We start from the raw sequence: 24,986 nt of genomic DNA on the forward strand, positions 1-24,986 counted from the left end.
ATATTACTTTCATGTTAGTTTATAACTTTGATTATTTTATTCAAATGATGTTTTTTCTGTATTAAAACTCCTATTTGGAGTTTGTGTAGTTTTGAGTAAAATTAAATTCAAAAGAAACACAGAACAAAAACAGAAAACAGAAATCCACAAACCACAAAATAAAGGCGTGAACCTGCAGGTTCAAAGAGGTCAGTTTGAGTTTGTTAGTTTGAAGTCGTGCTGCTTACCTGGCTTGTAACCAGTGCCTGATAATAAAATGAAGCAGGGGGACATGAGGACACATTAAAGACGTATGGACAGGTGTCCAGCAGACACGCAGGACGTTTCAACGCTCGGACTCTTACCTGTGACGGTGAGCTTGGCGTTGGAGATGTGAGGGCCACACACCACCCGGTAACTGCCCTGATCTTTGGAATGGCAGTTCTTGATTTTCAGGCAGTGGCGGTCGCCCACGCTGCTGATGTCATACTTGTTGCTGTTGTCCAGTTTCTGGGTACCTTTGTACCAGGTCAGAGTGATCTCCGGGTAGTTGATCTTGATCTGGCACTCGAAGGTGGCGGTCTGGTTCTCAGGCGCCGTCTGATCAGCGATGTCCTCCATCACTGAGACGGGCTGAGGATTCAAAATCAGTTTTTATCTGTTCATTAATGCCAAAGTGTAAATTTCAATCAATGAAAAGTATTATGAAAATACTGTGTCTAAAATTAAACTAAATCTAACGAAAACTAACTTTTGAAAACAAATAAAAACTAACCAATAATGTGAAAAATGAACAAGTTAAACAAACTAACTAATTACTGTTTATTAGTATGTCTTATTCTTAGACTATTTCCCTCTTGGGATCAATAATGTCTCATCTTATTCAACAACCCGCATGCATCTGCAGGACCACACATACTGTATTTCGCTGTTACAGTGATACAACATTTAGTTTCTACTTGAGATGTCCAGATCCACAGAATCAGGATCGGGCCTGAACCAGAATGGTTTTGATGGTTCAGTATCGGCTGTAATCTTTCCCAGAAGAGTGGAGGTTGATTGATGCGCCTTGTAGTAGAATCACATGTTCAGCCCAGCCATCACGTAGGGCGTCCACATACATTTGGACATGTGGTCCTGTTTATCCCATGATACCTGATGATTGATTTCACCTACCGAGAGTCTTTGTTCTTCATTCATGTGTAAACACAACATTTGTGCCGTTCGCTGTTTTGATGTGATGGTGTTTTTGTTTACCTCTGTGCCAACACGACCCTCCAGCTGCTGGATGAATCGGGCCATGTCCTCCTCTTCAACGCGCCCACCATGCTCCACATCCTGCAGCAGGACATACCACTGTTAAAGCAACTACATTTGTACACCATAAACTTGTCCTTGCTCTGTTTAGATGTTTTCAGTTGCTCTAAATGGCCCATAGTAACTTTGCAGGTCCTTTCATTTTAGATTCATTTCCTGGAACTTTTCAGAGTAATTTGCAGGTATTTAACGGTTACCAACAGGATACATTGTTCTACAATACATTGTTTTCAAGGTAATACACAATATGGCTCCTCCCCCACTCTGTACTTACATCACATTAAAAACAAGCCAAACTATTAGAGCAACAACTAGAGGAGATTTCCTTATTCCAAGAAGACAAAGTACTTTGGCCAATCTGCTTTTTCTGTCAGAGCATCGCAAGGTTGGAACAATTTACTGCAATACATAAGAAACTGTGTGAACTACCATTCATTCACCACAATGTTAAGAGCCTGGTTCATTAGAAATCACACTTGTGAAGATTAGAACAGTGAGGTGTTTTTTTCCGTGTTGTTCGTTGTCTTATTTGTCATTACTATATTTAATGTAAGAGCAGCCTTGCATGTAATATCTACACTTTACCAGTCCTGACATTATCTTGTGCAATTTGTTGAACGTGTACTGCTGTTTGTTGTATGTGATATAATGCTATTGTTGACTTTATATGTCTTAAGACCTGTGTTTCTTGTCTCTATGCAGTGCAGGCCTGTTTGTATTGGCATATTTTCACCGCTTTTATTGTTGATTGTATTTCCATTGCTTTTATTCATAATATTTGTGTTTCCAACTTTTGCCTGCCCAAGGACAACAGATGAAAATTAGCCTTTCTGGCTAACTCTGGCATATTTTCAGAAATGTTATCAATATGCACTGTCCCTGTCAAATAAAGTAAAAAAGGTAAGTACATAGGTGTCAGTTTGCAAAAAGGCTGAACAATCAGACTCTTTAACAATTATGTAACAGACAGAAAATACTTAGTTTTCAGTGTGTAGTTTTGCTAGTTATCAGCATATTAGGTTGTTTCTTAAAAACTCTATAATGAGCACATTTCCAGTATACTACCACATTACATAACCCTTTCAAAGAAATGTCCTCGGAATTAACAGTTACACAGCAACTACTTAGGAATTTATTTTTAAAATTTCATGGAATTTTGTAGGAAAGTAAAGTGTCACTGAAATAGTTTATAGATGCTCAATCATCATAGCACTTTGATGAAACAACTTAATATGCTAATATATCATTTGACACACAAAACTGCACATTGAAAACACATTGAAAATTAGGAATTCCACCCGAACAGCCACAGTTCTGTCATGAAGATCAGTTATGTGTCTGCTGTTTTCTGTTTTCTCTCACCGGTCTGCCAGTTTCCATCTCCTTCTCCCTCTTCAGGAACTCAATGGCCTGGAGGATGGCGCGGTAGTCGTGGATATTGTTCTCTGTCAGGATCCTTTCGTAGTCTTTGGGGTCGTGACCTCTGAGCAGTTCCACAATATTGATTTCTCCTTCTTTCTTGGGACTCTTCTGCTTTGAGGGAGTCCTGCCACAAATCAAATACACATCAGTGTTGAGCACTCGGAGGTGGTGCAGCGAGTAGATCCTTGATTTAGCAGGAAAAATGTAGAATCAAGTGCAGACAGAAATGCTGAGACGTTCAGGAGATTTGAACTCCTACAGACAAACCACAACCTAACAGTCTGCCCTGTGGGTCATTTTCTCACTACAATCTAAAAGACACAGAAAAGAAAACACGCAGGACAATGCAAAAGCTCTTACTTCTTCAGCTTGGTCCTTAAGTCTCCGATTTCTCCCACTTCCTCTAATTTGGTGACCTCCATGTCAGCACTGCACTCGATCTCTCCGTGCTTGTTGGTGGCGACACATCTGTAGCCACCAGAGTCCGACTTGGTCACCTCTTTGATCTCCAGTTTGGCATCCTGGCCCTTGTGCATAATAGTGATACGACCACCAGGGGTGATCTGCCTCCATTTGCCCTTCATCCACTTCACGCTGGGGATCGGGTCTCCTCCGATCTTGGCGATAAAGGTGGCAGTGCCCTCTGCAGAGACATAAGCCAACATGTAGCTCCACATGGACTTTTCTTCTTGTGATCTGACATTTTGAAGTGAACTTCTAAATAAATCCTTCATGTGAGTATAATCTGCACCAGCTGGCATCTGTCTTACAAGTTTCTAAAGGCATTTTCAAAGTTTTTCACTGTTGTTTGGGATAAACAATCAATCAATACTTCTTTCGAATTATTTTGGTCCTGTTAATTTAACTATTTGTGTGAATAAACCTTTCAGTCTTTATGAACAATCCTGTTGTCAGTGGGACTCTTAAGGTTTGGGGTCAGTTTTTGCTTGAATTATAAACAGTCTCAAGGCTCCTATTTTGGGTAATACTCTGATTTCTGCCTCCCTAGACCACATTAGGCTGCAATAGGAATAGCTAAGGCTCACAAATATCAGAAATATCTTGTTCTGGTTCATTCTTAATCAATATGCATCAGGCACAGGCTACTACAGTTTAAAGTGCTTCACAGGCTTCATCTGACCAGTAGAAAACTGGAAAAACTGTTTTTAGGAGTAGATGAGACATTAAGATGTCAGCTATTTTCAAGTTGGTTCCTGAAAACTTAAAAATCACTGTCCAATGGTCAGTCATTGGGCAACCCAATCATTGCCCAATGACTGGAAAAAGATGCAGCAGCATCTCAGAGGATGTAATCTAAAACTACGACTCAAGACGCAACCAGAATGTTTTATAAGATCTGACAATTTCTTTCTGCTCCATTTTCTAAAATTGGATAAATCTTCATAAATGTTTATGATGTTAAAATGTACATTTTTTTTCCATCCCAAATCTTTTCTGTCTTTTCTTTTATACTCTGTTGATATTATGTTTTTATTGTATGGGATGGATGTAGGTTCGTGTTTGTTTGTGCAGTAAGTGAACCTGTGAGAATGGTTTGTTTGCCACTTTATATTTTGAAAATTCAATGAAAAAGGCTACCATAATTACAAGAATGAACTTGTAATTATGTTTTTTTTTTTACTTAACTAGTTTATTATTTTGTTAGTGTAAAAATGAGACAATCCAGGTGAGAACTGGTGCAGTCAATGTGTAGTAGTGTGTATTGCTCTCTGCTTGAGTCTTATTTGATGCTACCACTGGAGAGCACACAAATTGAGCTTTTTCAGATTCTAAACATAGTGGATTTAATGTGACATGTTTAACCTGTCATGTTATCTACTTTTCAGACAGTTTTCAGTTTCGTTTGGATGCCAAGGACTGCACTGTAGTGTCCTTGAAGTAAAACCTTGGCCTTTTATTCAAATATGTATTTTTTGCTAACTTCTCAATTCAACAACAGTCAACTTACTCTCTGTGACAGAAACACTTTTGGGTTCCTCAATGAAGAAAAGGTTGTCAAGCCTTTTGACTGGGGCGGCAGCCTCGGCGGGAGCTTTCTTGACTCCTTTGTCTGAAAAGTAATCATGGAGGTGAGAGCCTCAGCAGTAAATGTATTTCATATACATCGTATCGTAGTAAGAAAAAAGAAGACAAGAATAAAACAGTCAGCAGACGAGCTGTTCAGAAAGCTGTAAGAAATGTGACTTTTCATCACACAAAATGTGAACTGTAAATGGCTTCGCTGAAGATAAAATAATCAATGATCTCAATAAATCAGGCTTCCATAGGGTCCATTACCTTTCACAGTGACCTTGGCCTTGCAGAAGTCACTGCCGCTAGCGTTGCTGGCCTTGCAGAGGTAATCCCCTGCATCAGTCTTTGAGGCATGGCTGTTCTCCAGGCAGGCCTTCCCGCCCACAAAGGTGATTCTGGTGTTTCCGCTGGACTTCAGCTCTCTCCTGTCCTTCATCCATTGGATCTTCAGTGGAGGAGATCCAGTGACATGGCATTTAAGGCTCAGTTTATCCCCTTCATCTACAGTCACCGGCTCCAGAGGGACATCAAATTTAGGAGGCAGTTCAGTTTCTAAAGGAGAGAAATAAGCAGGACAGCTACAGATATTTGTTTTCGAAAGGGCAGCATGATGGCAGGAACATTAGACCCTCTTCTGCAGAATCTGGCAACAACCTCGAGGTAAACAAGACTAAGATGTTTTTGTGCTTCATCCTAAAAACACCTGTCATTATCTTACCTGAATCTGAGATGAACATATCCATTAAATAAAAGAAAAGATAAACACAAAGCCCTGCTGGAGCAGACTCAGAGGAAAACATCTAGACCTGAATCCAGAATGTGTACAGTCGTCAGTGTTCGTTTTTGTTCTGTCTCCAGTTAGTTTGAAGAGGCTCTGAATAACCCAGGAAATATTCACGGACCTGAACTGTATTGAAAACTTCCTAGCTAACTTGGGGGGAAAACTCAGTTGCCAAAATGACTGCCTTCTGGGTGAAATGCAACACTTAAAAATAAAGAGACACCACGTCTAAGGGCCTGGTCACAGCAGCCTTTATGCACTGACCTGATGAAAATATATATTTAAAGAAGTTATTTTCTGTGTTCTGATTGGCTGTCTAAAGATGCAGCATTTGTTGCTCATATCAGACTGTTCTGAGCTCCTGATGGCTTAGATACAAATTTTACAGACACACAGATCTATTTAAGATAGAGCAGCTGAGCCAAGGTGAACTAGACAGTATGGATCTGAGACTCCAGTTGGATTGGGTCCTTGGGCTTCTGGGGAACAGATGAGACATAAACATGAACCCCATTTTGATGATGAAACTGTCAAACAATGAACTCATACCTGAGATGGTGAGAGAAACCCGACATGAAGCTTTGCCAGCTTCGTTGGAGGCCTCGCAGGTGTAGACTCCACCGTCAGAGGTGGCAGAGTCTCTGATGCTCAGCATGGCCAAGTTGTTCTTGAAGCTGACATCGTATTTGTCAGAGCCATGGATTTCATTGTTGTCCTTGTACCATGTGACGTGCAGTGGCTGGGAGCCAGAAACCCGACCCTCTATCTTCACCAACTTACCCGCTGAATCCATCATGGTCTCAGAGGGCTTCTTGGTGAACTTTGGAGGGACTGTGTGCTCTGTTAGTGAGGGAAAAGGTGAAGACAATCAGGCCATGTTGTGATGGTTTGAAATTCAAATCTGAGTATCATTCACCAGGCCACCGGGCCTTTGCCACAGTATTAGGGTAAACAGAGAGGCACAGCAAGTAAGACGACATAAAAACAACCTGCAACACAGACGTAAACAAATATAGAATATTCACCTTATGAACAAAATACTACCTGCCTTTGAGTCTCCTTTTCAAGTAAACAATCATGCCTGACCCAACCATAATAAATAGAAAAACATGCTCTCAGGGACCACTGAGCCATTATAAAATCCTTTTCTTTCCAAACCTATCAATCAGGACCAGCCAACCCTAAACACATCAACAACATAATCCAGGACCTTTTAGATGTTACGAAATCCCTTCTTGTTACCAACAAGCACAGGAAACAATAACTACACTGGAAGTTAGCATTAGTAGCTACAACCACATGTGAGGAATGAGGAGAGTTGGAAGGAAATGTGATGGTTAATGCGTTACCTATTTTAACATGAGCATGACAGGTGTCAGTTCCTTCGGCATTGGAAATTTCGCAAGTGTATTTTCCTGCTGCTGCGGCTCTGTCGCTGTTGAGGACCTCAAGAACGCAGGAGGAGTCTGTGGTTTTGACATTGTACTGGTAAGAAGCCCAGATCAGCTTGTCGTCCTTCTTCCATGTTATGTAGACCCTCTGGCTGCCAGTGTAGGTGCACTCGAGCCTTAAAGGTTTGCCCAGTTCATGGGAGACGTCCTCCAGTTTCTTGACAAATCGCACGGGTTCTGAGAGAAGCAATGTTGAAATCAGTCACAGAAACAACTGATCTTTACATGTGGAGGACGAAGGACTATGTGATTGCGCAGTATCCAGAGGAATCCATGGGTGTCTCCATGCGTAGAAAGAGAGGCTATGTGAGTGGAGGAAGCTTTACCTCTATGTGAAAGTAAGGAATGTTACAGGTGAAAAAGAAAAGCTATGTGAGTGGCATTAGTAGTTACCTGTTGGAATGATTCACCTCATGCATGAAATGAATGATGAGAGAACTACAAGCGCTGCATTGCTGGTTAGTGTTACCTAGTCTGACATAAGCATGGCAGATATCGGAGCCTTCGGTGTTGGAAATTTCGCAAGTGTATCTTCCATGCGCCTCCTCTCTGTCACTGTTGAGGACTTCCAGCACACAGCTGCAATCTGTGGTCTTGACATTGTACTGATATGAGGCCCAGATTGGCCTCCCATCTTTCCTCCAGTTCACGTTCACTCTTTGGCTACCGGTGTACGCAACTCGAAGTGTCAGCGGTTCACCGATTCTGAACGTGGTGTTTTCCAGCTTCCTGACGAAGCGCACCGGTTCTGTGAGGAAGCAGTGATGGTTGTTAGATGCAAAGGTGATGGTGAGCAAGCAGCAGTTATAATTACAATTCAAACTTGAATCCGTAATTATAATTCAAAGATGAAATTCTATTATCTTTGATTGAATTATGTGCAGTATGCAAGTCCCACCCTACTTCCAGGCCAGCTTGTGCTCCACTAGCCTCCGTTGCACAATGTATTTACTCAAAGAAGCTTTTTTCCATTTGTCTTTCTGAGCACATGACTACAATCAAAGCTTTGTTGTACATGACCTGTACCTTTGGTCACCAGATCCCCCGGTACCCTATTATGTTAAGTGCAATTAATACTTTCCACATCCGTATTGCCGTAAGGGTCTGCATGATGTACATTTTATTTTCTATCCTCCAGTGTGTGGATTGTCTACATGCAGGCTAAGGTACACATGGGCTGTGCAAACCAAATGTGTAGACACATCTGCCTACTACTCTATAGTTTTATTTAACTCAGAGGTTTTGAATATGAACCAAAAAATCTCTTTTTCATAGACCGATGGAAAAAACCCTTTTTGACAACCATGTAGTGCAAGCAAGTGGGACAGAAGCTAGTCTGGGAGTAGGATGACACTTTTGCTCAATTGTAGCTATATATTAGAAAATAATAGAGCGTTAGTGAATGCGATGTAAGAATGCTGTGGTGAGTCATGGAGGTTATACCTTTCTTAGCAGTTTTACAAAAGACGTGAGCGTCACAGATGGCAGAACCTTCTGCATTAGAAACTTGACAAGAATAGATGCCAGCTGCTTCTTCTCTGTCACTATTGAGGACTTCCAAAACGCATGAGGAATCGGTGGTTTTGACGTTGTATTTGTATGAAGCCCAGATTGGCTTGCCGTCCTTCATCCAGCTCACATACACTCGCTGACTGCCGGTGTACGTGCACGCTAGACTCAGTGGATTGCCCAGATGGAATGATGTGTCTTCTAGCTTTTTCACAAAGCGCACGGGTTCTGAGAGAAGCAACAGCGGTGTTAGTCATGTCAAGTCGCTTGAACTGCTAGCAAATCAGTAAATGCGTATGTTAGGGGGAAATTACCTAGTCTGACATGAGAGTGGCAGATAGCAGAGCTACTAGCATTGGATATTTCACATGAATATTTCCCAGCAGCTTCTTCTTTGTCACTGTTGAGAATCTCCAAGACACAGGAGTTGTCTGTGGTCTTGACGTTGTACTTATACGAAGCCCATATTGGTTTGCCATCTTTTGTCCAGCTCACATACACATACTGGCTGCCTGTGTACATGACCTGAAGCCTCAGTGGCTGGCCGACCCTAAAGGTTGTGTCTTCCAGCTTTTTTACAAACCGCACAGGTTCTAGGAGAAGCAAGTGATTTGTTAGTTAAGATGAGTGAGATTATGGGAAATAAAGCTAGCAAGTAAAACTATTATAGGCTCATTATTTCCAGATGTTAATGATTCTCAGTAAAAAATACCAATTTAAACCTTTTTATTTTTATGTTCCCGTGCATCAAAAAGTTAATGTGCACTGCAGTTCAAAGTGAACTCTGGTGGTGAGGTCAAACCAGAATGTGCTTTCATTTACTAAGAGAAAAACAGAAAGAAAGCAAGAGATTTGAAAGAAAGGTTAAACTAAAGAAGTATGTGCTGCTAATGGTATTTTTATTATCTGATGTTAACCCTTTCAAGTTTTTAAGTATCATAGTCAATATAAAAATGTATTTCTGTTATCTTTATAGTATAGACTATACAGTAGTGCATAGAGTATATGCAACAGTGTAGAATTTAGAGAGACGAGACTAATGTCAAATAACAGCTAATTTGCAGGGCTTGTCTTGAGATGTCTCCAAATACAAAGAAACCAAAAAACTAGTTGTAAAACATAAAAAACGAAAATAATGAGCCTTAAGCATGAACATTCATGTTTAATGTTTTACCTAGTTGGACCTGTGCACAGCAGATAGCAGAGTTTTCAGAGTTAGAAATTTCGCAGGAGTATCTCCCTGCTGCTTCTAACCGATCACTGTTGAGGATCTCCAAGACACACGCATTATCTGTGGTCTTTACGTTGTATTTGTAGGAGGCCCAGATTGGTTTGCCGTCCTTTCGCCAGCTCACATAGACCCTGGGACTGGCACTGTAAGCGCAGTACAGTGACAGGGGCTGTCCGAGTCTGAAAGTGGTGTCTTCCAGCTCTTTTACAAAGCGCACAGGTTCTACAGGAAGCAATGGTGATGTTAGTTGCATTATTTTTATGTTACAGCAAGCAAATGCATGATGATGTGAAAGGATTGTTCTGCTTGGGATTTGCTATTGAATTATAGAATTTGTTGAATTTAGCTGAACAAATTAACTGAAATAAAGTAGCCGAACATAATGATGGTGAGAAGATGAGGTGCATTTGATAGTGGGTTTACCTATCTTAACCACAGCATGGCAGATATCAGTGCCCTCTGAATTGGAAATCTCACATGAGTATTTCCCAACAGCTTCCCGCCTGTCACTGTTGAGAACTTCCAGGGTGCTGGAGAAGTTGGTAGTTGTGACGTTGTATTTGTACGACGCCCAGATGGGTTTGCCATCCTTCATCCAGCTGACATAAATCCTCTGACTGCCAGTGAATGTGCACTCCAGCGTCAAAGGGTGGCCGATTTTATAGAAGGTGTTTCTCAATTTTCGCACAAAGCCAACAGGTTCTAAGAGATCAATTAGCAATGGTGGTGTTAGATAATGTAAGCTGTGGTATTTAGCCTTTCAAACAAGATGGTTATATGCTATGGTATGGAAGTGCATATTTTAATCAATGCAATGAATTAATGCAATGAGCTGCTAAAGTGGTTTACCTAGTCTGACATTAGCATGGCAGATATCAGTTCCTTCAGCGTTAGAAATTTCACATGTGTATCTTCCAACAGCCTCTTCTCGGTCACTGTTGAGGACCTCCAAGATGCAGGTATCATCAGTGGTCTTGACATTGTACTTGTATGATGCCCAGATTAGTTTGCCGTCCTTCTTCCAGGTCACATACACTCTCTGGCTACCAGTGTACATGCACTTGAGGGTCAAAGGTTCACGGAGTCTGAAATATGTGTCTTCCAGCTTCTTCATGAAGCGTGCTGGCTCTGAGAGTAGTAATATTTGGGTTAGTTGCATGTTGGTGAAATTATGTTATGCTAGCAGGCAAGTAATGGAGATCATGCAGTAATCTGATCTAACTGAGATCATTCTGTAGTGCTAGATGGCTACAACAACCTACTGTGGCTACTAATCAACAACATTGTTGATTGTTTACACAGTTAGTTGATGAATGAAAAGCATTTGGTGTGTTTAAGATTTTAGACTTTGTGACTTTACCTAGGCTGACACGAGCTTGGCAGACGTCAGTTCCAGCTCCGTTGGAAATTTCACAAGAGTATGTTCCAGCTGCCTCAGGCCTGTCACTGTTGAGGACCTCCAGAGTGCAGGTTGAATCAGTAGTTTTAACATTATACTGATAAGAGGCCCAAATCAGCTTGCCGTCCTTTTTCCACGTGACGTAGACCCTCTGGCTTCCGGTGTATACACAGACTAGTTTCAGCGGTTGACCGACTATGAAAGCAGTGTCCTCCAGCTTCTTGATAAAGCGCACAGGTTCTGAGAGAAGCAATGCTGATGTTAGAAATGTGCCCATTGTTATGTAGCCATGCATTTGTATGCCTCTATGTTAAAGCCAATTTTACTATTATTGCTGAAATGTTACTTTATTAAAAAAAATGAGAGAGCTACTACAAAAGAGCTAAATTAGTATTTTGCCAAGAGTTGCATATTTTGCAGAAGGACCTCTGAGGGAGAAGATCCAATAATGTTACATTTATAAGAGGTCTACAGACTGTTGGAAACTGCTTTGGGAAAGATAAAGGCCTTCCATTGTCAATGAACAAATCAGTTGAACAAAATGTATCTTTATAACCCGATGCAAAATTCATTAACATAGCGAAAATAAGTATGGAAATCGAGCATCACCTTTCACCGTCACATTACAGTTGGCGGAGGCTGAACCGACCCGGTTTTCTGCCTTGCAGATGTATTCGCCGTGATCGAACTTGGTCGTTTTGATCAATTTCAAAGTGGCGACACCATTTGCAAAGTCCATTGAGCAAGTATTGGACTTGCGCAGCTTTCCATCAGCTTTAAACCAAGTTACGGTGATGTCAGGAGTTCCCGTAATATGGCATTGCAGGGTAACCGCATCGCCCATAGTTACCTCCACTGGCTCCATCTTTTCAACAAAGTATGGTCGTTCTAAAGTGAAAGATGATGATGAGGATTTAGTGTAACTACAGACGTTGACTTGTGGATGTGCAAATGGGAGAAGGAATTGATGGTAATGAATTATTACAAATGAAACTACATAACTAAGCACAATAAATTGCACATTTTAATACCTAGAATTGACACTTGCGCGTTGCAAATGTCATTTCCGACTCCGTTGTCAACTTCACAAGAGTATCTACCGGCTGCTTCCATCCTGTCAGAGTTAAGAACCTCCAGAATGCAAGAAGTGTCTGTGGTGGTCACATTGTACTGATATGAAGCCCAGATGAGTTTACCGTCCTTCTTCCAGGTCACATTTATCCTGGGAGTTCCAGCGAATGTGACCTCAAGCCTCAGAGGCTTGCCCTTTTCAGAAGAAATGTCCTTCAGCTTCTTCACAAAGTGGACTGGTTCTGAGAGAGGTAATTCCATGATCAGTTACATGACACTCGCTTTTGGAAGTGCACAGATGGTTAAAAAAGATAAGTGATCATGCTAACAAACCTTTAACAAACAGGTAAACTGGGCAGTTTTCCTTCCCTGCTTCATTAATGATCTGGCAGGTGTACTCTCCAGCATGGGATTTTTCTACTCTGTGAAGCACCAAAGTGGTGACATCATCCTTCAGGGTGATCTCGCAGCCTCTTCCATGCTGCATTTCCTTGGCTCCCCTGAACCATTTGACTTTCAGGGGGGCACTGCCTTTCACTTTAGCCGAGAAAGACACGTTTTTGCCGGGCAACGTTTCCCTCATCTCAGGTGTTTCCACAAAAGATGGAGGTTCTGGTTTCAAATAAAAAAGATGGGTTGTCAGATAATCTAACTTTCTGAAATTGGCCTGATCCTGTGCTAAAGAAAACTCTTCTTTTCTGTTTGTGACTTTATTCGCACATCTACTGACCTGTCACATTCATTGAAGCACTCGTCTCACTGGCTCCTGCAGCATTTACAGCTTTGCATGTGTATTTGCCGGAATCTGACATCTTGATTGTTGGAAGTCTCAGTTTGCAGTTATTATCAGAGCAGCTAATATCATAGTTTGGGCCCTTCTTGATCTCCTGTCCATTGTGGAACCAGGAAATTGTTAAAGGAGCAGAGCCAGAGACCCTACACTCCATCTCACCTGGTTTTGCCACAACAAGGTGAGTGTTTCTCAGCTTCCTTACGAAACTCGGTGGAATCAACTTATCTATTGTCAAAAAAACAACAAGTTATAAAGTATTTCTGAGCTAAATGATAATTAAAAGGATAAAAGATAATAAGAAAGCTTGCATGTACGCATTGACCACCAACCTGAGACAGAGAGCTTGGTTTTACAAGAGGCTGCCCCTACATGGTTTGTAACCTCTAGCTTGTATTCTCCTGCGTCTGATTTATCAGCAGACCGAATCTTCAGGGTGGCAACCTTCTTTGAGAAGGACATCTGATACTTGGCGCCAGCAGAGAGATTTTTGTTATCCTTGAACCACTTAGTTTTTAGCTCTGGTGAGCCAGATACTGTGACTTCAAGAGTTGCAGTCTCTCCTGACTTCACGTTCAAAGTCTCGGGGCTATCCACAATGGCCGCGGGTTCTAGAAATTTGGGGAAGAAGATATTAAGCTAAACGAATCCTTACACTGTCACTAGCTGTAATGTAATAAAGTCTGGAGTTGTACAAACCTAGAACCGTCACTTGGGAGACACACTCCACAACTCCAGAGTCATTCCTCAGCTGGCAGGTGTATGTACCAGCTGTGGTCGAGTCAGCCTTGGGCACTACAAGGGTGACCACACTGTTCTCAAATGTGATCTTTCTATTGTCACCGTCTCTGAGAATGTGATCTTTGTCCTGAACCCAGGACACAGACAAAGGCTCAGAGCCTTTCACTGTGGCTGTCAATGTCAGCTGTTGACCGACTCTCACAGACTGGTCGACCAGTTTCTTGACAAACACTGGTTGCTCTGAATAGTGATGGAAAGATTAGAGGTTAGGGGAGGTAATCACAATAGGGCTAATCTTTGATGAAATGACCACTGATTCTGTGACTAACCTTTTAGGCTAATGGTAGTGCGGCAGGATTCACTTCCTACATTGTTTGAAACCCTGCACTCATAAAGACCAGCATCGTCATGCTCCAGTTTCATTATGTGAAGTGAGGCAGAACTGCCCTCACTGACCATCTTATATTTCCTGCTCTCCTTAAGTGGCCTTTTGTCTTTGTACCAGTTAATCTGGAAAGGTGGAGAGCCATACAGCTCACAGTGCAGGCTGGCATCTTTCCCATAAATGGCCTCCACTGGGTTTGGAGTTTTAATAAAGGATGGGGACTCTGGAAAATATATCAAGATAAATCAACAGAAGTAACAGTCTCAGACAAGCAAGTCTTCACTGCAAGCAGTTCAGTTGGATAGTTCCAAGGGATGGAAATTCTTGTTGAAGGTCATGCTCATGTTCAGTCCATGCCAGAGGAATCCATCCAGATGTTGTCAGAAAAAACTAAGAGCATTAGTGAGAGAATGGAAACACTTGCTTACATTCATGCTCTGATAGGGGGTAGGTCATATCATATCGAGACCAGAGGGATTAACATGGAAAAGGGAAGTCAGGGGTACACTGGAAGTCATTCCATCAAAAATAGGGAAAACCATTTCTCTAAAAAAGAGGTACCACTCGGACTCATGCTATTCGATACTGATGTTTCAGACTGAAACAGACAGCACTGCTGTTGGATTCCATGCTGAAGTTTTTAGATAAAAAGGTCAAACTCAAGACATAATGTCGAAACGGGGATTTTACATTCCTTCTTTTTCATGCTACTGGAGTTCAGAGGGGAATAAAATCCACAAAACAACAATTCGTAGCCAAGATATATGTTCGATAGCTGACCTTGAACCGTGAGAATGGTGCTGCAGCTTATACTGCCAGCATCATTATGAGCCTCACAGGTGTAGACTCCGTTATCCTCAAACCTTGTGCTGCGCAGCTGCAGGTATGCAGTCGAGTCAACAAACATTGTTTTATAGTTTCCTCCATCGGTTATCTTTTGGTCATTTTTGTACCAGCAAATATTCAGTGAACTTGAGCTGGTGGCCTTGCATTCAAGACGGTGTCCTTCACACTGCTTCACAAAGGTATTTGGAGGCAGTTTCAGGACAAACTGAGGAGGTTCTGCAAAGTCAAAAAAAGATCAAGTTACTATCATCGGTATAAAGTAACACCTGAGCATGAATTTGACAAATGGAGTATGCGGACAGGTGACTTTTGAAGACAACGTAGATATATCTGAAAAGAAAAGAGATGGTAAGGTGGAAAAAAATGAAAATGAAGAAAGAGGAGCTGTGAAAATGGAGAAAAAAGATGGAATTAATTGAGTGGTGATGATGGTGGTAGTGGACAAAAAAAGAACAGTCCAACCTTTCACCAACAGCTCCGCTGTACTTTTCACTGCGCCTGCTTCATTGCTAACTTGGCAAGAATAAATCCCACTTTGCAGAGTCCCGACTGAGTGAAGCTCTACAGAGGAGGAATATTCCTCAAGTCTAATCATACACAATGGCCCAGTGATTAGTTCGATGTCATCCTTGAACCATTTCACTGTAAATGGAGGTGTTCCTTCAAAGACACTTCTGAAGAGTACAGTAGACTTTGGAACAACAGCCTGAGACTCAGGCTCAGCTACAAATGTTGGTGGCACTAAAACCCACACAGAAAAAATATTACAATACATAAATAATAAGTTGAAGCTGAAACAACACAATGTTGTTTGAATGCTAACCTTTTGCTGTAAGAACTCCACAGCATACACTGCTGCCTGCTTTGTTGGTAACTTTACAGGAATACTCTCCTGTATCAGTACTCTCAGTCAGTTGTAACTCAAGCGAGACAGTGTTGTCAATGTGCAGGAATTTATATTTGGAGCTTTTGGTGAGCTTTTGTTTCCCTTTGCTCCATTCAACTGATATTGGAAGAGAACCAGCCACTTTGCACTCCATTGTAACCACTGAACCCATAATTGCTTGTATGTTCGTTAATTTCCTCATGAATGTTGGAGGAATGACCTCTTCTGTTTAAAACATTATCAAAAGATCATTAGAGACAGAGATAAATAAATGCAATTCCACAACTTACAAATGTGCCAAAATATGTTCTAAGAAGAGTTGTAGAGTATCTTACGAACCTAAAACAACCAGCATGACTTTACAACTACAGGTTCCAACAGAGTTTGTGGCTTTGAACAGGTACTCTCCGCTGTCTTCCAGCTGAGAGGACTGAATGTTCAGACTACTGAGGTTGTTCTCGTAGCAGACATGATATTTTCTACTTGACTGGAGCTCTCTGCCATCTTTGCTCCATCTTATAATGATCTCAGGAGTTCCAGCTACTCTGCACTCAAGACTAACTGGATCTCCATGAGTCACTTTGACTACCTCTGGCTTCTCTTGGATCATAGGTGGTTCTACAACGGCAAAAAAAAAGGTGAGTGGACTTGTTGTCACCACTATAGCAAGCTATAAAGTTAAGCAGAAGAATCGTGCATGAAGCAGATACCTTGCACTATGAGGGTGGCAAAGCATTTGTCTTGCCCAGCTTCATTTACCACCTGGCAGGTGTATTTCCCACTGTGACTTGCCTCACAGGCAGGAATCCTGAGAGTTGCCACTGTGTTCTCAAATGTTCTCTCAATCTTTGGATCCTCTGAGATCCAGTTCTCATCTTTTTGCCATTGTACAGAAAGAGGGGGAGAACCTTCCACTCTGCAGGAAAAGACTGCAACATCTCCCCAAATAGTGGACACATTTTCTATCTTCTTAATAAATGTCGGAGGGACTAATACAAAGAAAAGACATCATAGTAAAACCAGACAGTGTCCAGGGGTGTATGCCTAATGAATATCAGTGTAATGTACAAGCATCAGGAAAACCAACCTTTCATTGATAAGGCTGCTGAGCCAGAGCAGCTTCCAACCTCATTGGCAACCACACACTGATAAATACCGACATCCTGCACTTCACAGTCCTGGATTTTCAAGCTGACATTTTCACTATCAACGATAAAATACTTTTGGCTGGATTTAATTGGCTTTTTATCTTTGAACCATGTGACCTTAAATGGAGCACTTCCTGCCACTTTGCAAGCAAACACTGCTGCAGAACCTTTAACAATTTCATGAGACGTCAGTTCGTCAACAAACGAAGGAGGCTCTGAAATAACAAAGCAAGTCATATCAATCAATCAATTAAAATAACCTTGATTTGTGTTAGTGATGTAATATCTCATCTGATATACTGACAAAATGTAAACTTGTAAAGAAAAACCAACCTTTAACTTCCAGCTCAACAGTGCAACTCTCTGTGCCTGCTTCGTTGCTGGCTTCACAGAAGTATTTCCCGCTGTCATTTTCACAAACTTGACATATGTCTAAGGTGGCGACAGAATTGAAAAACAACATCTTGTGTTTGACACTTTGGTGAATCTCAGATCCATCTCTGAACCAACGCACAGAGATCTCTGGAGTACCAGCAACCTTGCACTTGAACACATGACTGTCTCCTACTTTCACTAACGACACTCCTTCAGGTTTCTCAATAAAAAAGGGTGGCTCTGAAAAAAAATGCACACAGAAGTTACTAAAGTATAGTGATGACTACAAGGTAAGTAAAACTGATAAAGGTGAGGTACCAATATTAACCTTTTACAAAGAGTGTTGCCTGGCATGAAGTGGAGCCGACATCATTCTGTATTTCACAGATGTAAACTCCAGAATCGAAGACTTTGGCAAAGAAGAGCTCCAGTGAGCTTGAGGTGTTGTCTTTGATCACAGAGCAGTCGGCACCAGATAAAATCTCTTTCTTGTTTTTAAACCATTGGATGGTCAGCGGTGGCGTGCCAGAGACACGAACGTTAAACTTAGCCTTTGAGCCAGGCAAAATATTCATGGATTCAGGCTTTTCAAGAATGCATGGTGGTTCTGTTGGTGGACAAAATCCAACATTTCTATCATATCATAGTCACAACATTTACAATGTGATTATGCATTAAACTGCAACAGTTCTAACCTTTAACAAACAAGATCCCAGAGCACTGGACAGATCCCGCTTTGTTTTTAGCCATGCAGGTATAGTTGCCGCTGTCTTTACTGTCAAGACGAGTGATTTCCAGGAAAGCAACATTTTCAAACAAAGAGCATTTATATTTCTCGTCAGTCTGGATCTCTTTGTCATCTTTGTACCACTGTATCACCATTGGCAGGGATCCCGACACATGACACTCAAGATCAGCAAAAGATCCTTTGACACCTTCTGTCTCCTTCAGTTCTCTTGTGAAACTTGGTTTAATTATCTGATCTATTAGTGCAGAAACAGCATTAAGTTGGTTGTAGCAGTAAAACTGAAAAGAAGATCTCATGAAAGATAAAAACGTTCCGGTTAAACTGACCTAACACAGTAACTGCTGTCTCACAAGAACTGCACCCAGATTCGTTTGAAACCTCAAAGGTGTATTCACCACTATCTCTTTTCTCCGTTTTAATAATCCTGAGCACAGAGCTGGTGTCTGTGCTCTGTACTTTGTATCTCTGGCCTGAGGTCAGCTCCTCTCCTGCCTTCATCCATCTGGATTTGAGCGGCTTGGTGCCTGTGAATCTGCATTCCAGCCTGGCCGGGTCGCCCTGGGTGACACTGATGGACTTTGCATGTTCTAAAATACTTGCTGGCTCTGGGATAAGGAAATGATCAAAACCTGGATTAGCTGCTAACACTTAGTGTTAATGTGACAGATGAAGCATCAAGCTTGACACAAAAGCAACAGCTGTTAAGACAAAGAAGAGCCACAAACATCCTACAAACCTGTCACTATGAGCACAGCAGCACATCTCTGAGTCCCAGCTTTATTCTGTGCCTGACAGAAATATTTCCCACTGTGTGATAACTGAGCATTTTTCAAATTCAACACAGCACATTTGGTTTCAAAAGACATCTTAATGTGCTCATTTTCAGTGAGCTCATGATCATCCTTGATCCAGGAGAAAGTCATGGGAAGTGATCCAGACAACACACACTTCATAGAGACCTCAGAGCCCACCATGCAGGACATATTCTCTAGTCTCTGAACAAATATTGGTGGTTCTAATGAGAGAAGACCACAGATCAGACCACAGGCTGAAGGATTTACACACACACACACACACACACACATCCACATTGCAAATCTATATCTCCCTAATCTGATCTTCTATTGCTGTCTAAATAAGAAACCATGTGCAGCAACCCCAACTGCAAATTACAATAATATGCAACTGTTAAGTTCTAGGAAAATGTTTTGGAGAAAATGTCATGGTGCCCATATTACAAGAATGTAAATATCTGTGCATTGTTCACTGCCAGAATTTCTCAGAAAATTCCAGAAACATAATTGCTAACATTTGCATTCAATGTAACATGCAGGGAAATAACCTTGGATGACAAAATATGACACTGTCCTTTGACCAACCTTTCAGTGAAATCTGGCAAGAACAAGATGTTTCCCCGACATCATTTGCAACGGTGCACTGGTATGCCCCATCATCTCCGCTCTCACAGTTTGAGATGTGAAGAGTGACTGTGTCATTCTCGACACAGATCAAATGCCTTTTGTCGTTTCTGATCAGCTTGTCATTGTGGAAGCAACTTATTTCAAATGGACCAGAGCCTGAAACAGTTCCTTCTAAGATAATGTTGGATCCCTTTAAGAGCTCTGCTGATTCAAAAGGCCTCAGAAACATTGGAGGCTCTATAAGAGAGAGATAATAGGTGTTATATTTAAAGACAATAGAAGACTGCTGGGCTCATGAGGCCAGTCTGGTCCACACAGTCCATTAAGATGTTCAGAGTCTACACTTCAGAAATACTTTACTCTCATTGGTTATTTCCAATGTCACTACTTTGGGAAGCAAAATCTAGAGCAGCAACAGAAACATGGGCATTCTTGGGGCCATAATTGATTGAGATATGCTTGCTGAACGAAGAAGAAAAAAGTAGCAATGTATGTGTCACTCTATGGCTTATTTTTTAAGCAACTTCATGCAATTTTTCCTTTTTTTTGACTGTGTCAAACCATAACAAATGTAACACCAAAAACATTAGTTAGTGATGGATGGTTTCTCTTTTAAAAATCTATATCTAGGACCTCTCTATGTTTTGTCCTTATTTGAAATGCCCACTTCTGTCTCTATATTTGCTAAATTTGAGACATTGAGACAGCCCTCTAAACGCACCAATAGGAGCCACACCCTGCATGGCAACTTAAAACATGTGAAAGAACTGTGTGGACCAGACTTTATGCCAACAGTCAGTTTGTCTAACAGAGACGAGATGAACTATCAAGACTGAACCAACCTTTCACTGTAACTGAGCTGCTGCACTGGTCTCTGCCGGCCTCGCTGGACGCCACACAGACATAATCTCCACTGTCCTCTACAGAACAGTTCTCTACCTCCAGAGTCGCTATTGAACTGTCGAAAGACATTGTGTGTCTGTGGTCTGAACTTATTTCTTCTCCATTTTTAAACCATGTGATGCTAATAACGGGGGTGCCGTGCACTTTGCAGGACAACTTCAGAGGCTGTCCAGATTTCAGCAGCTGTGAAGGCTCGAGCTTCATTGTAAATGTTGGGGATTCTGTAAATTAACAGTGACAATCACAGTAAAGACAAGAGTTTAAGTAAAGAAAAAACAGTTTGTTTTTTTCTTCACCTTTTTAAAAGAAAGAATGAAACAGCACCTTTTACAAAGAGGACGGCAGTGCAATCCACCTTCCCAGCATCATTGGACACTTGGCATGTGTATTTAGCTGAGTCACTGGGTTTCACAGAGTGAAGCTCCAAGGAGCTTGAAGAGGCATCTTTCTTTATGAAACATTTTCCCCCAGTGAACATTTCTTTCTCTTCTTTGAACCATTTAACAACAAGAGGAGCCGATCCTGTAAAGGCTGATTTTAAGACAACATTTGATCCTGGTGGAGTGTCGTGTGATTCAGGTTTCACTGTGAAGACTGGAGGCTCTGGAGTTATTTGGGAAGAAAAACAGCAAATATATACAAAGCCTATCAATAACATCTGATCATTAGTAATGTCTGCCGATTTCCTGTTTAATCTGGCAAAGAAATTCAACTCTCCCAACCTTTGACGGACAAAGTACCACAGGTCTCTTTTTCCCCGGCATCATTAGAAGCCCGGCATGTATAAACTCCACCATCACTTTGCTCCAGGCCGGTTATCATCACAGAGGCTTTGCTCTCACTGAATTCGAGCTTATATTTGCCATCACTGTGGAGTTCTTTATCATCTTTGTACCAAGAAACAACCATTGGCTGAGATCCAGCAACTCTGCATTCCAAGGTAACATTACTACCAATATTTCCATTCACTTTCTTTAGAGTTTTGCTGAAAGATGGTGGAACTGCACGATCTGTGTAGGGAAATATATCAGACATGTAACTCATCATGGCCCGAATCTGTAAGTCGGCATAATGATGTATTTTTGGTTACAACTAACCGATAACAGTGACTGAGCAGGTGCACTGGTCTTTTCCGACTTTATTGGACACCTCCATCTTGTACTCTGAGGTGTCTCCTTTATCTGCTGCCAGAATCTTTAAGATAGCAGTGTTGTCCTTCACTGTCATTTTATATTTTCGGCCACTGCTGATCTCCTTGCTGTCTTGAAACCATTTCACTTTGAGGTCTGGGCTTCCAGAAATCGTGCACTCCAATGTCGCAGAATCCCCTGCTGTCACACTGATGGACGCTGCTTTCTCTAAGATCCTAGCAGGTTCTAAGATACAACATGAATTTTAGACTTTAAAAACATCTACATTTGAACATTAAAAATATTTCTTAGAAGTAGGAATGTCCTCTAACCTTGAATTGTTAAGACAGCCTCGCATTTCTGCTGTCCTGCCTCATTTTCTGCCAGGCAAGTATATTTGCCACTATGCTTTATCTCAACAGATGAGAAGGAAATGCTTGCAATGTTGTTCTCAAATGTTATTTTGACATTTGGATCATCATCTCTTAGCAATTCAGAGTCTTTCATCCATTTGACAGTGATTGGAGCTGAGCCTTTTATCATTCCCTGTATTTTCACTGTGCTTCCCATCACGGCGGTAGCACTCTCAATCCTCTTTGAGAAGATAGGTGGTTCTGCAATAACAGTATCAGCAATAATAAGTGAAGATGACAGTAGTCATAACAAAATGATTTTTAATTATCATGTTTATAAATCACTAACCTTTCTGTTTAGCTACAGACTTTGAGGTTACTGACCCAACCTCATTTGATACCACACATTCGTATTCACCAACATCAGCACTCTCAAAAGACTGGATCTCCAGAGAGGTCAGTGATCCCTGCGACACAACTCGGTATTTCTTATCTGTGGACAGGCGTTTCTTATTCTTTTTCCAGGCTACCTTGAATGGGGCAGACCCTGCAATCTCATATTCCAATACAGCTACAGATCCTCTCAATGCCTCTAAGGAGGGTAACTCCTTTCTGAAAGATGGTGGTTCTAAAGGGGAACATACAGTTCAGTTAGACAAGTTCCTATTCTGACTGTAAATGTCTAAATTTGATTCTGTAGTCAAACTGCCCACCTTTTACTGTTACTTTAGTACTGCAGCTTTCACACCCAGACTCATTCAGAACCTCACAGGTGTAGTTTCCACTGTCACTCAATGTGACGTCCTGTATCTCAAGAGTGGCAAGACCATCCTTCAGACTGATACCATATCTGCCACCAGCAGACAGATCGCGGTTATTAAAGAACCAGGTGGTATGAAGTTCAGGAGATCCTTTGATGGTGCATTGCAGGCGTACAGTGCTGCCTTGCTTCCAAACTGTGGTGGCTTCCAGCCTCTTTACAAAGACTGGCGGCTCTGGAAGGGTGTGCGGTTAAAAAGATCCAAGTCGAAGTCAAAGAAGTCATTTAGAATAACAACCCAGCATTATAAAGGAAGAGGTTTAAGAAAAGGTCAGCTGAAGCTGCACACATATCATCTAAACTGGACTCCATTCAATAAAATTATGTTAATGTTCAGTACTGCAGATTTGCAACAGTATTAAATGCCGCAGTATGCATGAATATTAACTAGATAAGTCTTACCTTGCACCTTCACCGAGGTGGAGCAAGTGTCACTCCCAGCTTCATTTGTCACCGTACACACATAATTTCCACAATCTTTCAGGGTGGTCTTTAGGACAGCAAGAGTAACTGTCTTATCCTCAAACGACAGTTTACAGTCCGGAGACTGGTGGACCCTTCTACCATCTCTGGTCCAGGTGACAGTAACTCCAGTGTCCTCATCCACCTGACACTCCAGGTGTAGAGGAGCTCCGACCACAGCAGCAACCGGACCCAGGGGCTTTACAAAGTTGGGCTTATCAATAACACACAGTTCCATGCTGCACTCAGCCGTCCCAACATTATTGGATACTTTGCACATGTAAAGCCCCCGGTCAGCTGGCTCAAGTTTGGTTATCTCAAGAGTGTGCTTATTCTTTTCACAAGAGGTTTGGTATTGTGTCGCCACTTTGGGTATGGCTTGGTTGTCTTTGAGCCAGACAACATTCAGTGGAGCAGATCCTGTTATTTCACACTGTATCACAGCCCTCTTTCCAACATATACAGTTTGAGGGTCAGGTTTAGTTTTAAAGGCAGGAGGGAATTGTTCTATAAGAATTAAGAAAAAGAGAAACACATTAGTGGTAATATGTTATACCCTGTTACTTTTTAAACCTGCCAATAAGACAAAAATAAACCAGCAGGCCCAGAAAGCTTTAAAAGAATTCACAATTAAGCCAACAAAACACAATCACTGCTGTCTATCAAGACCAGCAAAGAACCTTGTAGAAAAAAGAAATCAATTACAGTTCTAGATTAAAGTCTACATTCAACACCAATAACAACTCCAAGATCAACCAGCAAACAAGAAGGAAACATGAAATGCTCTTACCTGTCACGCTGAGAGAGGCCGAGCATGTATCACTGCCATGCTGATTGGATGCCTTGCAGGTGTATTCACCACTGTCGCCTTTGTTTGGGCTCAGAAGCTCCAGAGAGGAAGTGCTGATGTGACTGACAATCCTGTAATTATCACCCTCTTTGATGGGATGTCCATCTTTGAGCCAGCTGAAGGTCACATTCGGGGCTTCCTCAATTTCACATTCAAATATTGCAGTGCTACCAATGTTGATCTCCACTGGGACAATTTTGTGCCTGAACACAGGTTTCACTGTGTTTGGAAGAGAGAGAAAGATAAAAGGACAAAGTAAATAAACAACAATGAGTGAAATGAAAACCAAGAGGAATGTTTCTACTGGAGGTGGTGATGTAGTGAACCTGGGATGGAAAGTGACAAACACAAAGTTATCCTGTTGTGACTGTGGAGGAAGAAGATGGTATTAGACTGCAATAGGGAGAGAAAGCATGCAAAAGAAGAATGGACCAGGAATAAGAACTGATGAATGTTTAAAGATGTGGATTCAAAGGTGATTCCTTGAAAGGACAGAGGAATGGATTCGGGGGTGATGTGTTTGTGGAGGAATGGATGAGCTTGAAGGAAAAGTGAGGATGTCGCTGATGTCTGGTGAAAACCTCCAAACTTTAGAAATTACCAAAAGGAAACCTTGTATTTTCAGTTTTGTCTTTTTAAAGGCCTTTAATAGCCATTAAACTCATAAAATGTGACTGTTCAAAGTTCATGTAAAGTTTGGTTGAGGTTTGCAGACAGCAGGACTTGAAATTCACAAATGCATGAGGTTAGTTGATGATGATTTCAAAGAATTGTCCATCATCAAACCTCTTGAGACCACTTTGAGCCTTGTAGATGTTGTAGTCTTGCCGGCTTCATTCTCAGCCTCACAGACATACTCTCCTTGATGCTTCTCCTTGACAACTTTGTCGATAACTAGTGTGTATGTGTCATGATCTTTAGAACACTTGAACTC

General features: G+C 41.5%; 1 protein-coding gene across 1 annotated transcript in view; it reads right to left on the reverse strand.

Annotated features, from left to right (window-relative positions):
* Positions 1-24,986, reverse strand: part of LOC122992878 (titin-like) — a 212,020-nt gene that overhangs the window by 139,114 nt on the left and 47,920 nt on the right. Inside the window, exons 40-49 of the mRNA XM_044366877.1 lie at positions 23,993-24,271; positions 23,143-23,709; positions 6,083-6,373; positions 5,017-5,304; positions 4,688-4,789; positions 3,079-3,361; positions 2,659-2,842; positions 1,237-1,317; positions 345-612; positions 228-245 (exon numbers count right to left, since the gene is read on the reverse strand). Coding sequence (XP_044222812.1) covers positions 228-245; positions 345-612; positions 1,237-1,317; positions 2,659-2,842; positions 3,079-3,361; positions 4,688-4,789; positions 5,017-5,304; positions 6,083-6,373; positions 23,143-23,709; positions 23,993-24,271 — 2,361 coding nt within the window. The remainder of the gene's footprint in view (positions 1-227; positions 246-344; positions 613-1,236; positions 1,318-2,658; positions 2,843-3,078; positions 3,362-4,687; positions 4,790-5,016; positions 5,305-6,082; positions 6,374-23,142; positions 23,710-23,992; positions 24,272-24,986) is intronic.

Source organism: Thunnus albacares, chromosome 11, assembly GCF_914725855.1.
Source record: "Thunnus albacares chromosome 11, fThuAlb1.1, whole genome shotgun sequence".
Lineage (NCBI taxonomy): Eukaryota > Metazoa > Chordata > Actinopteri > Scombriformes > Scombridae > Thunnus > Thunnus albacares.